At 42.5% G+C, this 15,548-nt stretch overlaps 1 protein-coding gene across 2 annotated transcripts; it reads right to left on the reverse strand.

Moving 5' to 3' along the window:
• Positions 1-209: 209 nt before the first annotated feature.
• rev1 (REV1 DNA directed polymerase) lies at positions 210-12,887 on the reverse strand. 2 transcript variants are annotated; one of them, XM_084361978.1, is made up of 22 exons: positions 12,582-12,887; positions 11,704-11,779; positions 10,487-10,619; positions 9,767-9,935; positions 9,169-9,678; positions 8,249-9,060; positions 7,399-7,491; positions 7,177-7,293; positions 6,970-7,096; positions 6,080-6,208; positions 5,836-5,990; positions 5,639-5,758; positions 5,321-5,541; positions 5,048-5,220; positions 4,706-4,935; positions 4,429-4,622; positions 4,052-4,336; positions 3,598-3,697; positions 3,034-3,239; positions 2,791-2,935; positions 2,583-2,685; positions 210-2,479 (listed from the first exon to the last, which is right to left on the reverse strand). In XM_084361978.1, exons 2-22 carry the CDS (start codon positions 11,767-11,769, stop codon positions 2,368-2,370), a joined length of 4,200 nt encoding a protein of 1,399 aa, XP_084218104.1. In that variant the 5' UTR covers positions 11,770-11,779; positions 12,582-12,887; the 3' UTR covers positions 210-2,367. The 2 variants fall into 2 exon arrangements, with proteins under 2 accessions (XP_084218104.1, XP_084218103.1); XM_084361977.1 differs by having other exon boundaries at positions 3,034-3,242.
• Between the last annotated feature and the right edge of the window lie 2,661 nt (positions 12,888-15,548).

Consider the following 15,548-nt stretch of genomic DNA (forward strand, 5'->3'; position numbering starts at 1 on the left):
AGTGTGTTTGCACATTTGTGGATTTCATGCATGCAAGCACACTGCAAACATAATAAAAACGGCAACAACATAAAAACACTTTATGTTGATATCGAAGTTTTGAGTATCAAAGTACTGAATACTACTTTCCCTCCCAACCAACGTTTACTTGATTGGACACCCTTCTTCTTTTCAGTCTGTAGCTTTAAAAAGTGACAAGGACAAATAAGTTAATACAGAGTTTACAGTTTATTACCAAGATTTAGAAAACTTACAAACAAGTTCACAGCTTCAGGTCTTCAGGCACAAGCCAGTTAAGAGAAGTCAAGACTGGCCAATTTTAACTTCTGGCAAGATATGACAGGTGGAGAGAGAAGCAAACATCTTCAAAGTGATTGGAGACTTGCACATTCTGAATTACATTCATTTCAACAAGTTAAAAAAAGGACAGATTGATTTGGTTTGCATATAGAGAAACTGTTTTAAACAAACTTTTCAACCACACACACAATGTCCTGCATGGTGAGATCACAAGCTAGCCAGCCAGTCGCGTCTGCAAAGTACTTCAAATAACCAATCATAAAGGTTAACTTCACAGAAATACAATGATGTAGCCACGAGCCGTACAAATGTCTCCAACGTAAATACATAAATACGTATGATGGGTTTCCAAGTAAAAAAATCAGGCAATCTCTATAAACGGATATCTGAATATGAATGCAGGTATCTGTGTCTAGGACATTTTGTTAACTAAAGCGTTCTGGCTTCCGTTTGTGGTCCAATTATTATTGACCAATCATGTTCGGGTGAGCTTTAGCTGCATGCAGGTAAACAGTTTGTGTGGTGAGCAAAAGAGGTGGAACTCAGTGGCCAAAATGCAATCTCAGAGCCCATCGGCTATCTTCTAAATTCAATTTAGCTTTTTATCAGCTGCAATTAGTCATGCAAATATCTGTTTATAGATCAGTCATCTCAACAACAAATTCGTACACTGCATGACAGAGGAAGTCTTGGCTCAGTTTATCTGTTATCCAGATATCCGCTGGCTACACCTGAAGCCACACAACACTGGCTGTTGCCCTCAGAGGCTAAATCATCATCAGATGATAGCCGATGGGTTCCGACTGCTTTATTTCAATATTCAGATATGTAAAATTAGCTGGAAACACAGTAGAAAACCAAGATTTACTCCAGATACAAAGACTGTATGACATGTTACATTATATTGAAGGACATCTTACTTGTTAGTGAAAAATAGATATGCATAGGCTACTTATTGATCACCATAACCCCCTCCAACATCGGTCCAACGAGTGCTACTGAGAATCAACAGTTAACCTCATATGAAGTGCTTTGGCCAGCTTCTGATTTCCACGTTCGAACACTTACAAACAATTAAAAGAGTGAGAAAATTTACAATTTAAAGACAGTTACTAAGAATTCACTACGTGTAAACAATACAAGAGGTAAACCCTCCGCGTTCATCTTTTCTTTTAAAACTTTGAACAAGTGTCTTTAAAAACATTATTTACACACTTTAATAACAGGGTTTGGCACTTTTTTGCGAGAGACAAGAAAAAAGATACTACCGTATGCAGCAGAGTATATTTTGTTTTGCTTTTTTTGTGACATAGCAGTTCTAGAAATTTCACAGGTCAGTACAAGTGGAATGGAGCACCAAAGAGACATTGATGAATCATACGTATTTATTCCTACCGAGTCTGATGTCTGTGTTAGTGCTACAACACTAACTGATTCTAAAATCAGTTTGAACATGACTGTGTTCATCACTGCCATTATTTAAATCCTAGACTGATTTAACTGCATACATGAAAAAAATAAACTTTAAAATGTGCCTGTGTAACATTATTCAAACCTTAGGAACACGTACGGGACTTCAACTGCTTTATCAGACGGTAAACGCTCACCAGGAGGGAAATTTTAAATCTTAAAAGGCTGGGCTTTAATTGGACGTGTAAGAAAAAGCTAAGCACTGCCTGCAAAAATCTTTATATAAAATTTCACGTACATCTGAAAACGAGTCTTAGAATTATTTAGAAAAGAACGCCGTATGAAAAATGATGAATTTCCAAAAAGCTGCTACGATTATCACCCATCTGGGTTTCGGCAAGTAGATTCTAAACATTTCCTGCATTTAAGTTAGTGTTACTTGACCTTTAAAGAGCAAGTACAGAAAATAATGTAATGTGAGAGGTGTGAGAAGTCATTAATTTGAGTCTCAGGAGATCGCTGAGAACATTCTGGCAGATGCTGCAGTGTTGTCACAGTTGAGAAGGAGGAGAAACATCATTTGGCTGTCACAATTTTGTGAAAGTAGCAAAACAAAAAGCGGTGGTGACGCACAGGGTAAACAATACCCCTCCTTCTTCATGTTATCTTCAGGGTGCTACCATACGTCTGCTGCACAACCACCTGCACGTTGTCTAGGATGAAGTCAAATGCCATACTCCAAACAGATTCCACCGACTGCTGCATGAGTCTGCACAAAAGAGTTAAACAACCAACGTGAGGGATAAATGACAACAATAAAGAAAGCAGGGGAGGTAGAGGAATGAACTGTGGATTACCTGCGCATCACTTACCTTTTCATATATTTTATAATCAAATCCAACTTCTCCAGATCTTTATCGTCAATCAGTTCAGTGCAGTATTTCACCACCTGCAGGATATCCTCCTCCATGGGGTCTAACAAAAAGGTAAAAGTGATAAAAAATGCATTTTTGCAGCCTTACAAACAACATAGGTAGCACGAGCTGGCGCTGTGAAAGAGCACGTTCTTTCTCTGTATACCTGTCATGGTGGTGACCCACTCCCGTAGGAGTGTTTTAATGTCTGTCAGGTCGTAGGCGCCGGCCAACGCTGGAGCTGGGCGAAGAATGGATTTGGACTCTGGGATGTCCGGCTTTGAGGTCGATGTGGAGGGTCCATATTCAGTCTGGAAAAAGAAAAACAGCCGTGAGTTGGAAGATGAATTAACTGACACCACACAAAAAAGACCTTCAGCTTCATGTGTGAAACTGTTAACATGCTTACCTTTACTACATTCACTGGTTCCCTGTATTTTATAGGAGGTGGTAGGGTTTTGGCTGGGCTGTTCGTCGTCTGACGCCTCTTCACAGGGGAAGGACCTTTTTTAACAGGGCTCACTGCATTTTTTCTCTTGTAGCGCCGCTTCACCCGACCAATGCCAATTCCGACTCCTGACTGTTTTAGCTGCAACAGAGGATTCTTATGCTCCACTGCTGAGAAACCAAGAGGAAAACCATGATATTAAGAGAATACGCATGCCGATAATAAGGGTTTTATCACATTCCTAGAGAGGTTTTTTAATAAATCCCTTCACAATTAAAGGATAATTTCGTATAAAGTGATTCATCCAATGTAGATGCATAATGTGATCTTTTTTCCAAACAACTATGACAGTGTTAGAGCCCAAGATTTTTGTTTTGGTTGTTATACAAATGTTATTTTATGGTGCCGTTTGCTTGCTGCTAGAACGCTCAGTTGAAGGTACAGTATTCTGAAAAAAGTTGTCAATGGTAGAAAAAAGCAAGACACATTCCTTTACAACTATATAAATCATAATTGGGGACTTACACAATTTCACCTGGGGCTGGACATTCGTTACGCGGTTGTAGGCAGACTTCAGTTCCTCCTGGAGCTCTTTGGGAAGGGCAGCAAACACGTCCGGATCAACCTGCAGTCAGATAGCCGAGAGACTAAGCGTAGCTGAACTTCCAATCCCGATGAAATCAGCTTTGTTTAATAAAGGTTTGCCCTTCCAGCAGTTAAATTACAGTGTGGACATTTGACAAAACCATAGATTGATTGTCCACAAAGAATATGGTTCCAGGAGGATGTTGAGCAACTTCTATAGACTTCCTCCTGCTATTGTTAAGTGTTAAAACACATCTATCCTACTCTCCAACCACTTCATAGAAGATGATAACAAAAATAATTTAAAAATGCAATAACAAAAAGGTCATTTGATTTTTTTTTCCTTGTGTCGTAAAATTAAATGTATCAAAATCTCAAATGGTTGTGTCTCTACCTGTGAGAAGTTTGGTAGCTCCAGTACAATCCCTGGACTGCCGGGTTGGTTTGGGATCTGCAGAACCAACGTGCCAACAGGTGGAGTGTACAATGCAGGAGCAGAGGTAGGAGGACAAGGTGGGGAGGCTGGACGAGACTTCAGAGTGGGAGGCTGTGGAAGAGGAGCGGTGGGCTGTGGACTGGGTGACCGATGGTTGTTTGGTTTCCCATTTTGGTTCATCCACGACTGCTCCACTTGTTCTCTCAGATCTGCAGGCAAGGCCTCCAATACAGACCGATCCACCTTAGATATAAAACATTTTAAAAAAACTTGTTGAAAACATCTTATCTTTCAGTTGTTGTTTAATCACTCAGACATTTCCTTAAGCTCCTCACCTGTGAGGGGGAGGGAACCTCAATACTCAAGTTAAGACGTGCTCGGGAGTGTTTGGGAGTTTGTCTGCAGGCCTGCTGGTCTCTGCTTGTCCCTGGCACTGGCTCAGGAGGGGACATAGGATGTGGAGAGGGGCCAGATGATGGAGCGATCATTGAGGAAGTCTTCTCCTGATGCGTGTTGTTGACAGCAGCATCTGTAACACGGTTCTCAAACTCAATCCATTTCACAGATGACATTAAAGATTAGAAACTGAACACACAAAGGCTTCACACAAACCTTTGTTGCTTGATCTCGCACTTAATCCCTGCTCCACCAGCATCTCCTTGATGGAGCGTGTCCGGACACCTGCAGCGTCCTTGTGGCTAGAACGATTTCCTTCGAGGAGCTGAACCTGAATGCCGACGCCTCTCAGGTCCTGAACCTGCAACTTCATGGCATGGAACAGCTTGATGACGGCAGCGGCAATCAGCTGACCCTTGTCAGTGGATTCAGCAAGCATCACAGTCCTGGCAGAGAAGGAGACAGAAAAGAATTAGGCTGTGACAATGACATGAATAAGCCATGGAATGACTACATTATCAACCTCATAACATACAGGAAAGACAGTCTCTCTGTTACCTGGCTAGGTTATCACATATGCCATGACCGCCATATTTAGCCGGCTCCAGTGGAGCTCCAATCTTGCGAACCATCACCTTCAGGGTAACTCTGCGACCCCGCAGTCCTGCCTCCTGTAAACGTTTCTGCACCTCCATGGACAAATTAGACAGGAAACACTCTGCCTCATCAACCTGGTCACAGAGGAAGGGGGACATGAATGTTAGACAGATAGGTGGGAAATGCAGGGATGAGACAGAAGAAATAGCTCAAGTGAAAGGAAGTAGGTCTAACCCTTGTGAAGCGGATGTTGTAGTTCATCTCAGCTGAGACAGACTTTCTTTCCTTCTCGTAGCGGACGGGCCTGTCATCGAGCCCCCTGCAGAAGCGGAACAGGGTCTGTCCGGTCCGGGGTCCAAATTTCTTTTGCAGCTGAGACAGATTGACCTGTTGGAGGTCCCCACATGACCTCACACCCATAGCAGCTAGTTTCCTGCCCATAACAGGCCCAACACCTAGAAGAAGTAAACAACAACTGATCAAATAGCCACCAAGAGGACACTTAAAGACTGCAGACTGAATGCTATGACCAGCAGGTGGTGCTGTATCTACCTGGCAGGCTGGTCACTGGCAGGTCCCTGATGAAATCATCTACTTCTTCAGACTTCAAGAAGTACTGCCCGTCTGGTTTGGCCTTACGGGTCGCCAGCCGAGCCAACAGGATGTTGGAGCCTGAACAGATGACATGGTCAGTTTGAGTCTGTAAAACAGAAACAACGTCTTGATCTATTTTACAGTACAAGACTCACCCATGCCTACTGAAGCACAGCATCCCGTCTTCTCCTTGATGTCTGCTCTGATTGCTTTGGCCAGATCTGCTGGGCTGACGCCCAACTCGACTATCAGAGCAGAACCATCTATCAACACTTCATCACAGCTCAGAGCCTCGATGTCATGGGTGTAACTGCAAAGAACAAACAATAAAAGAAAGAAATTGTGATTTAGGTCATTTTGGATGCAAGGAAAGTGAATCACTGACCAGGGAGTTCTTACCTTGCAAGAGTCTCATACATGGTGAGAGCCACCTCTTTATAGGCCTCAAAATCATAAGGGACAGACTGCAGCGCTGGACACAGCTGTTTTGCTTTGCCAAAAAACATCCCGTTTCTTACGCCTACCTGTCTGTAAGAAAGAAAGAACCGATTTATTAACATTGTGGTTAGTCCAAAATACTGATTAGAACCTGAATTATACTCAATTTTTGGGGCCGATATGTATCGATATTTTGTATTCAAACACTTGACAAAGATATGCAATGGAGGCAGTTTAACAATAATCCAAAATGAGCAGTGCACTGAAAAAGTTAACTCTTTTTTAAATGATGTGTTAACCCAGTGTCTTTTGCATTATGCTCTGTCAAAAAAAAAAAAAAAAAAAGTTTCATATTGGTGCTTATCGGACAACATAGACTGTATGTTGACACCGATATATCTGTGATAGGCCAATTTTGACTGACAAAATCAGCCAACCAATATATTGGTCAGGCTCTAATACTTATATTTGTGCTGTTTAGAGAACTTGAAAGTGTGTCCTTGGGTCCACCAGAAGGAATAACAGAAAATAATACCTCCTGAAAATAAAGGCTGTAGCAGCAAAAAAAAGCAGTCATCTGTAAATGGTTACAGACTGACCCATGTTCAGTAGATAACAGACTTAAATCATCAAGAGATCAAGCGATTCAAGAGATGGAAAGACTGAAAAATGACTTACTCATTTGCAAGATGGAAAAAATGTATAATTAATTGTTAAAATACAGAACATGGTTGGTAGCTTTCCCCTCCTCATCCTCACTGTTTAAAGACTTGCATACAAGTTATGAATGCTCTTTCTGGGCCAAAAGTATCTAATAAAATAAAAGTGTTAAAAAGAAAGTGCGTCCTTACCTCGCCTCATAACTGCAAGATGCAATCTCTGCCATTGAGAGAGCAGCAGCATCCTGCTCCACTCCGTTGGTATGAGAGTCAGGACTCTCTTGTGAAGGAGTTCTGTATAGATCATCTTCTGCCCTCTCTGAGAGGCAGGACAAGAACGTTACAATAAAGTAAGGCCAGCCAGCTCCATGACAAACAGGTTGGGTATGAGAATCTCACCAGGTTGAGGTTGAGCATGTTTCCTCTGATAGTACTGCTGCTCTAGCTGAGGGTTGGCCCCAGCTCTCCGAGGCACTCTGCCCTCTCCACGGTTACTGGTCACAGCTACAGGCTTCCCTGCAAGAAAAGCATCGACTCAACCAGGAGAACTGAGTGGATCAATGAGACTATTATTGGGATCACTACATATGAACACCGTTCACTGACAAAAAGGGGCCTTACCATTAAGGTCTGGTCGATGTCGGATACCCACAGACACAAAGAAGCAGTCCATGTCCACATGAAGAATACAGGATTTAACACTTGCTGACGTACCTGAACACACAAAACAGATCATCAGACAAATGTTTTCCAAATCACAAAAAGACATGAACACTACATCTAAAGATGCCACATGCATTCCAAGATATCCAGGTTGCGGTTTATTATCTTTTTTGCTTAGGAAGGTTCCTCGCTGAGACCTGAACTATCAAAGTGGCAGCCATGATAAGACCTGGTTGAATATTTTAAATTCTAAGAAAAGGCGCTTACAGGCTTCCTTTCTTATCTCCTTTAGCATAAGACACATTGGACCATCCTTTACAAAAATGACAGCCGATAATTCCATCCCAGAATTTTTTGTGGCAGCAACATTTAAATCGAATACAGCAGACCAGGACAATAACATCCAACGGTATATAATTATGTAGCTCTATGTCAGGTTCTCTTAGCATCACAGTTGTCTTTTCCTGAGTCCTTTTGAATTCTCCTTCACATCTTTCTTGGACCTCACAACGTTTTCCATGGAGGTCAAGGAAAAGTGTTTAGGAAAGGACATAAGGCTTATTTTTTCAGTTTAGCTGAGAGAAGCTACACGTCCCACAAAAGTGAGTATGACACATTTAGTTTTTTGAAATATCATTTTTTCATTTCAAGGTAGGTTACACCAAGTAGCAACAGGACACACTGAGAGAATGAGGGAGACACTCAACTAACGTCTGTCAGAATTTGAACCATCATGACACCCAAATACATCCCTCTTGCAGCCTGGGTGTTAGTGGTAAAAGCAACAAGGCAACCTTTCCTTTCCTACCTTGCCTGCCTGCAGAGTGCTGGGCCACAGATTTCCTCAGTCGCTCTTTTCCAGAGAAGGAGTTTGACCCCGCTGCTTTCCGTTTGCTATGTAGTTCGTTGACATACTCAGAAAAGCCGGATCTCCATGTGGATATCTGGTGTAACCGTGAGTGAGAGTAGAACTCGGAGATCAAACCGCCTGTCTGTGCCAGCAGCTGAGCTGAAGACTTAGATGATGATGACTTCTCGGTGGGAGGGTCAGGTTTGGTTGTTACATCGCTCGTGTTGAGTGAGGATGAGTCAAGTGAAAAGGCATTGTGGTGACTTCCGTTCAGCCGAATTGGAGCATGTGAAAGAGGGCGAGAGGCAGGTGAAAGAGCAGTCTTTTCAGGATCTGAATTAACTTGGCAGGATGGCTGGAGCTGTTTTAGGTGGTTTTCGGTGGCTTTTATTGCCTCCTGGTAGGTAGGAGGTGGAGGTCTCTGCCCATTGGCTCCTTGTGAGCTGGAATGCTCCCGAAAGACGGGAGACTGGTCGGATTGCTTTGGAGGACTGTGGGGAAACTCGTACGGGTCATGTTTGGTGTGAGGATTCTGAGGTTTGTCTTCTGAACTCTTGACTCTGCTTTCAGGCAGCTCCTTGTCAACAGAGGATCCATCTGTAACAGGGGACAGGTCCTCTGGCTTTAAGGCACCATTAACAAGGTGAGCGTGTCCGTTGGTCAGGGGTGCTTCATTCACCACCTGTGGGAGAGGATCTTTGCCACACTCTTGCATTTCATTCATTTTTGAATGGCTCATCACGTCCAATGAGGTCTGCATTAATCCGTTTCTGTAAGATAAAGAAGTTGTATTTAATCAGAATTAATGTAACCACATGTTCTCATTGTGTGTCAAGAACTTTCTAATTTAAACGAAGGGAAAAAAGTTGGATACTTACATTTTTAATTCAGCTTCCTTGCAGCCGCTCTGGGCACTGCTGCAAGAAGAGCTGATTTGAGGTTGTGGTTGGCCGGCTCTCTGGTGCTGGAGACTGGGATGAGGTGTTTGAAGAGTAGACTGTGGAGGTTTGTGCAGGTGTTTTGTGGGGTAGGGGAAGGTGTGTAAAGGGTCTCTGTGCCTGGGATCTGAGTAACTTGGTTGAGGGTTAATGGAGCGAGCTGCAGAGTTGTGCTGGATGGACTGAGGTTGGATGTTGCCTTGGTGAAGTCGACTGTGACCGGGGGGAGGGACGGAGTTATTCTGACAGGTGGATGATGAAGACTGCTCATGGTTGAGGACAGAGTGCTGAAGGCTGCGCGATGGCAGATGAAGCTTATGATGGACGCTTGGCTGGCTGGGTCCTGCGATCTCTGAGGTCTGACGCAAAGTCATGCCGGGGAAGAGTGGGCCTTTGTGTTTAGCATATAGCTGGTACTGCAGGTAAGGCAGGAGACGCCCAGCCTTGACACTGTTTTTAAACAAATGACAAAGTTAACACAGGAATTTCTTTTAGCTTATATTTTTACCATATTAAATTAGCAAAACATGCTCAGCACCTGTCAGTGATCCACTCCGGCCGGATGACCTTCTCCCCTTTGAGCTCCTGAATTTTGTTGTTGGGTAAGTTATTGGTGATGATGTGGGTGGTCTTGGAGCGAGAGTAGTAGACATGGAACTGGCCGCCGTGCAGCATCATCAGCCTGCGTAGCTCATCTGCGTTCGGCTCTGCTCACAAACAGGCAAAAAAATGTTTAGTTTGAGTTGTTTTACTACATCTTACAGGAGGTCACCTGAGTGTTACCTGATCTCACCGGTAAAAGTGCATCAAGTTATCTACACAAGACAAAAGTCTTATCCAAGATCTGCACAAAAGATCAATACCAGTAACTATACTTGAGTAAAAAGAAAAGACCCAATAATCACATGGACCATGACCTGAAAGATTTTTTTTTTTCCCCCTGGTATTATCCAAATAATGCCATGATCTGTATGTCCATGACAATAAATATTAACATGGATATATTGTTAAATGTATTACAAACTGGTTAGAGCATTATAACATCTTTCTGTACAGCTACAGTTTTACAGAATATTTTGAAACTGAAATTATAATTTTGGGTGACAGAAAAAGAAATACAGGGAATTGTCTGCAACACTCTTTGAGCAGATTTGCATTACTGTTCAGTTCTTCACCCTGGACCAACACGAGTGTGAGAGAGGAGACACAAACTTATTAAGTGTGCTATGTGATATCATGTGCTACAGCATCGTGTTACCTGTGTATCCATTGACGTAGATGGACACTCCACTGAAAATGCTGGAGCATGAACCATCCTTCTGTTTCTCTCTGGGGGCATCGAGTTTAAACTGCTCATCCAGCTTAGACACTTTGGCAGCCATGTAGCCGCCCTGCAAACAAGGAGGAGAGCAATGACAGGACAAGGTGTTAGAAAACCATTCACAACAGAATCTCAGCGCTGAACAGAAACATTTGTTTATATTCAATCATATTCTTGAAACATATGCATATTCTGCAAGCATTTTTGACATTTACATAAAATCCCCCTAAAATTGATGTTTGGCCATGATGCATCTATAAACATTACATATATTCAGACTCTGTTAGCAAGATTATAACAATGCATTCTCTCTGATAAGGTACAATTTCTATACACTCCAGCAACAATCAACATTTTTTCAATGTTCAAATACTTTTAACTTAATTATTGGCTTTGTTTTTTAACCTGCTTAATTTGCACTGATTGCAAACCTTAACTAACATGTGCATTCTCCTTTGCAGACTGCACATACACATTCAATCTGTACATTAATGCTTATGAACTTACACAGATATTAAATATGGTCTGCTTGGTGTTGAATTACTATCTTGCCTGTATGCCGATACTACTTTTATTTTGGTTTGTAATGGGCTACAAGCAGCTCTTACAGCTGTGTTAAAAGTCAGAATAGCCTTTACTTAACCAACTCAGTATTTACAACTTCCCATTAAGTTACCTATATATCCAACTATGGGACATTTCACCCTGAAAGAGATATCAGCCTCGGAGATGTCTGCCTTCTCTCGAATATAATGGAACTAGATGGCACTCAACAGTACTGTCTCTTTCCAGAAATCATGACACAGTTACTCGAGATAACCTCGCTGTGAGCAATATTTTTTGGCCACTTTGAGCACTGCAAGCCAAGTGTCATCTAGTTCCATTACATTTAAGAGAAGGCAGACATCTCTACGGCTGGTCTCTCCAAAACTCTGCAACTCACAGCAAAATGATTTAGATGGATAAAAAGCACTACAGGTAAGGGGGGGGGGGGGAATATGTAGTTATGATTTTGGGGTGAACTGTCCCTTTAAGGTCAGACTTCTCCCTCAGTCATCAAGCTCACGGTCCTTGTCACTGTGGGCATGTCCTCACACTGGTACGATTCCTGCCAAATATTGCTGCTGCTGCTGCTGATGATGACAGTTACTCACCCTCTCAGCCCAACCATTGTCACCACCGGCATTGGCTTTCTTCTTCATCCACCCATCTCGACTCATACTGAGCTACCTGTAAGCACAAGCAGAGCTATTCAGCAATACTGAGTCATGCAGGTCCAAGCTGGGCTCAGACACCAGACTGCAGACAGTTTAGTGTTTAATTACTAGATTAGGTTATGTATTTAATTTTAATTATTCAGAGGAGATAATGCAGACAAATGTTTTTTTCCACACATCCTGAAATGATCTGATAAAGATGTGCCAATCATTTAATTACTATATTATCTATAATATCATATTATAACATTTTGAACTTCCTAGGTGAAGTTTTGTTGGTAGTTTCTCATGTGCAAGCCAGAGGACACAGACAACCCGTGACACTTTTAACAAGTGACACGCACGGCTGTTGTGCATTTAATGTATTAATGAGGCGACATGTTAATTCAGCATAAATGTTATGAAATTGGTCCTCCGCTCAAGGCGAGAGCTGCGTGTCCAAGGGCATGCCCGGGCAGCTCCTCTGCTGTTGACAGGTAGGTTACAACAGAGCCCCATGTGGCACTTTGACACATCCTTCATGTAAGCAGCTAACATTAGCATAGCAACTCCAAACGATGCTTAGCTAGTTAATCATGCAAGTCGCTGCGCCATGACACGACTGTAACACCGTGCCAGTTCAAGCAAGCGAGGAAAAAGAAGAAGAAGAATACCAGCAGAAGTGTGTTGTCTGCACGCGGTAACAAAGCTGGCAAGATTAGCTACCAAACAATGGATAAGGTACGTGACTGTAACTTCAGCACGGTGTAAATCACGGGTGTAAACAAACAACAGTCCCGAGTGGTTGTTCGCTAACAGAAGTGAGTCGCTTTTACCTTTTATCCTGTCAGACTGGGTTGTTAGCCACAGACTTCTCTCTGCAGATAATGCCCAACACAAACGTTGTGTGTGCGCACTGAGTACGAGGTAAGACCAAAGCAAAGCGAGATGAAAATCCTCCAGACAGTTAGCTCGACTCCTCAGCCTTGACTTTGTTCTCCAGAGAGGTCCTTTTGATCAACTGAGGTCCCCTTATTTTGTTGTGCTGCCACGCCATGTCTGTTCAACATTTTCGCTCACCCTCCCAGTCCTTTCGCTCTCCATTTCTACCGCCTGAACCATTTGCTTTCCCTTTTTCTCTGTGAGAGTCAAGGGCGCCAGGCAGGCAGGCAGAAGTTCCGGAGAAATTTTTCAAAATAAAACATTACATTTGCTAGACAGGAGAAGCAGGGTGGAAATGTTGGGTTATGGATCATAATAACAATAACACAATAAAAATAAATAAATAAAGTGTATTATATATATATAGGTCTTGCCTCACAATCCAGGGTGCCCAAACTTTTTGCCCTGGAGGGCGAAGACTGAAACTTAATGGTGGGCCAGAAGAAAGCATCTATTGTATTGTATTGTATTGTATCGTATTGTTAACATGCAAAAGGATACTAAGATTGTAAGTTGCTTCAGCTGACTGCTAAAAATATCTAGCAATCCAAATTGTACCTGATTGTAGGCCAACTTTGGCCCGCGGGCCCCTCTTTGGCAGCCTCGCTCAAAATACTGATGCCTGAACATATTTTTTGTGATGTAGAAACTTAGTCTAGACAGCAATTGTCCATAAACTGTATACATACTTAGGTAATATAGAAAGATATGGAGAGGTTTGTGAGGTCTATATATCGAATATAGACAGTCTGTTTCATTCCCTTTAAACAATTTCAAACTTCAATTCACTGTGAATGAATCCAGGCAAATTCTTAAGTTACAAAATACTAGCCTATATCTCAGCAACATACTAATCTTGACAGGCCTTTATGGGGAAAAAAAACATAAATACAATGATATGCATGGGATTTTAACCTTGTAACATTTCAGGATAGACCTGGAATAGATACAAATTTGAGTTTCTTCCTGCTATTTTTCTTCCTCAATACAATCTCCAATCTCCTATAAAAATCTATGCTCTTAAATACTGTTATGTTCGGGAAAAGTGGTTCATATTTTGACTGGCTTCAACTGTATTTTATTTTCAAAAACCACATAAGCTCAACTTCCGGTCCCCATAAAGCTTTTCGTAGCTAGCTTGATGCAGCTTATCCCCGGCTTCTTGTTTTTAGCCTCAAGTTGTGTTGTAATGCCGCCACTATGCGGGCAACTGGCTGCATGTCACCTGAAATGACTGTATGGCAGCTTTTAGACGCTCTGTGCAGTTTTAAACCACCCACTCTGACACTTTGACACCAATGTACCGACACGAACAAGGCAACCGACGGTGTGAAGCGGTTCGGTGTTGGAGGACCGGCGGGTTATCGCACTTTCACACACTGTTCACCTCAGAAAATTGTCTCTGTCATGGCTTTAAACCAGCAGGCTTGAAGCGCCCACACCGCCTGCTTTCCTGCGCTAGACAGTCGATCAGAAGCAGTCTCGGGTTTTTTTTTTTTTCGTTGTGTGTACTGTCTGGCTCCAGCTCGGTTGTCCTCAAACGGCCCGGCACACGAGCACCGACGGCCGTGACGCAGAGGCACGTGCAGATTGAACGAGGCAGGCTGTGATGATGATGGTGGTCCGCTCCGACTGTGTCACAAGGGGGCAATAATAACCCCGCAGTCACAAAGTACAGTAAAAACAGCGCGTGTGCCTGATTTGATCCGGACTAACACGTGATGTGTCTGTTTGTGATTGACTCACCCGACTTCAAATCTACTGCCTGTGTTAAATAATACGTAACAGTCAGCTTTAAGTTCAGGACAGTGGAACAAAGTAGGTCATAGTGCGGGGAAATAAAAATGTCCATAGTCTGGCGCTGGATTTCACACAATCCAAAGAAACCAGGATGCTATTGACCCATGGCTCGTCGTGTCCCGAGGAGCCCCCTTATTGGTTGTTCTCTGTTGCTATGGTACCAGACATCGGATGCTGAAGTTTCATGCCCGACTTCTGTGTTGGTGCAGCAGGAAGTAGTTGCAGTGATGGAGAGTGATGTGTGAGTGTCGAGAGAGGAGGAGATCTCTGCACAACTGGCCTGACTAATGAGTGTGACTCACTCAGTCACTGACGCCTATAGAGTGTACTTGTGTATGAGAGAGAACCTATAGGATCCTCTCCCCTTCACATGGGAGACAGATTTTTTTTTCTTTTTTAAAACTTGCCGCAATAATGTCCTCTGTCAGTATAATGAAATAAAAAAGGCACTGAGACAATAAAAGCAGGGAGCTTCTCTCAAACATTGATTGGTGCGTACCTCAGGAGGGAAGCTGCACATTGTGATGTAGAGCCATGTTTGCTGAGGGCATCTGAGGACACAGGATCACTTCGTGTATGTGGGGCATCCCTTGTTCATAAATAGCTGCAGTAAATTGTGCAAAAATCTGAGAGTAGCTTATTTTATGTGCTTTTAGAGTTGGGCAGTACATCGATATTATATCGCTATCGTGATATGAGACTATGTGTCATCTTTAATTAGGGATATCATATCATATTATGGCATATGTTGTAAAGGCTGCATTACAGTGAAGTGATGTAATATTTTGAATTTTACTTGTACTTAGTTATTATATCCACATTGCTGATTATTATTTATCAAATATTTCATTGTGCCAATATTTTGTGAATGCACCGAGAGTCATTCCTGCAATATTGTTGGAAAATTGACATGGAGGAATTTGGTTAAACATATATAGTGATATTTGATTTTGTCACCCAAATAGACCTTGTTCACACAGCAGCCATTTTTCCCTGAACTCCTGCTCAGGGTGGGAAACCCAAACGCTATGTTAATATTATTCTGCTGTGTTCCAGGTTGC

Source organism: Pagrus pagrus, assembly GCF_965226575.1.
Source record: "Pagrus pagrus genome assembly, chromosome: 9".
Lineage (NCBI taxonomy): Eukaryota > Metazoa > Chordata > Actinopteri > Spariformes > Sparidae > Pagrus > Pagrus pagrus.

Bases quoted from the DNA above. Each gene is read 5' to 3' on its own strand.
- rev1 (XM_084361977.1), bottom strand. From the start codon at position 11,769: ATGAGTCGAGATGGGTGGATGAAGAAGAAAGCCAATGCCGGTGGTGAC. The intron at 7,492-8,248 runs GTAGGAAAGGAA...TTGTGTGTTCAG, and splicing joins GCACTCTGCAGGCAGGCAAG to GTACGTCAGCAAGTGTTAAA. The intron at 5,221-5,320 runs GTTAGACCTACT...CTCTGTGACCAG, and splicing joins ACAACATCCGCTTCACAAGG to GTTGATGAGGCAGAGTGTTT.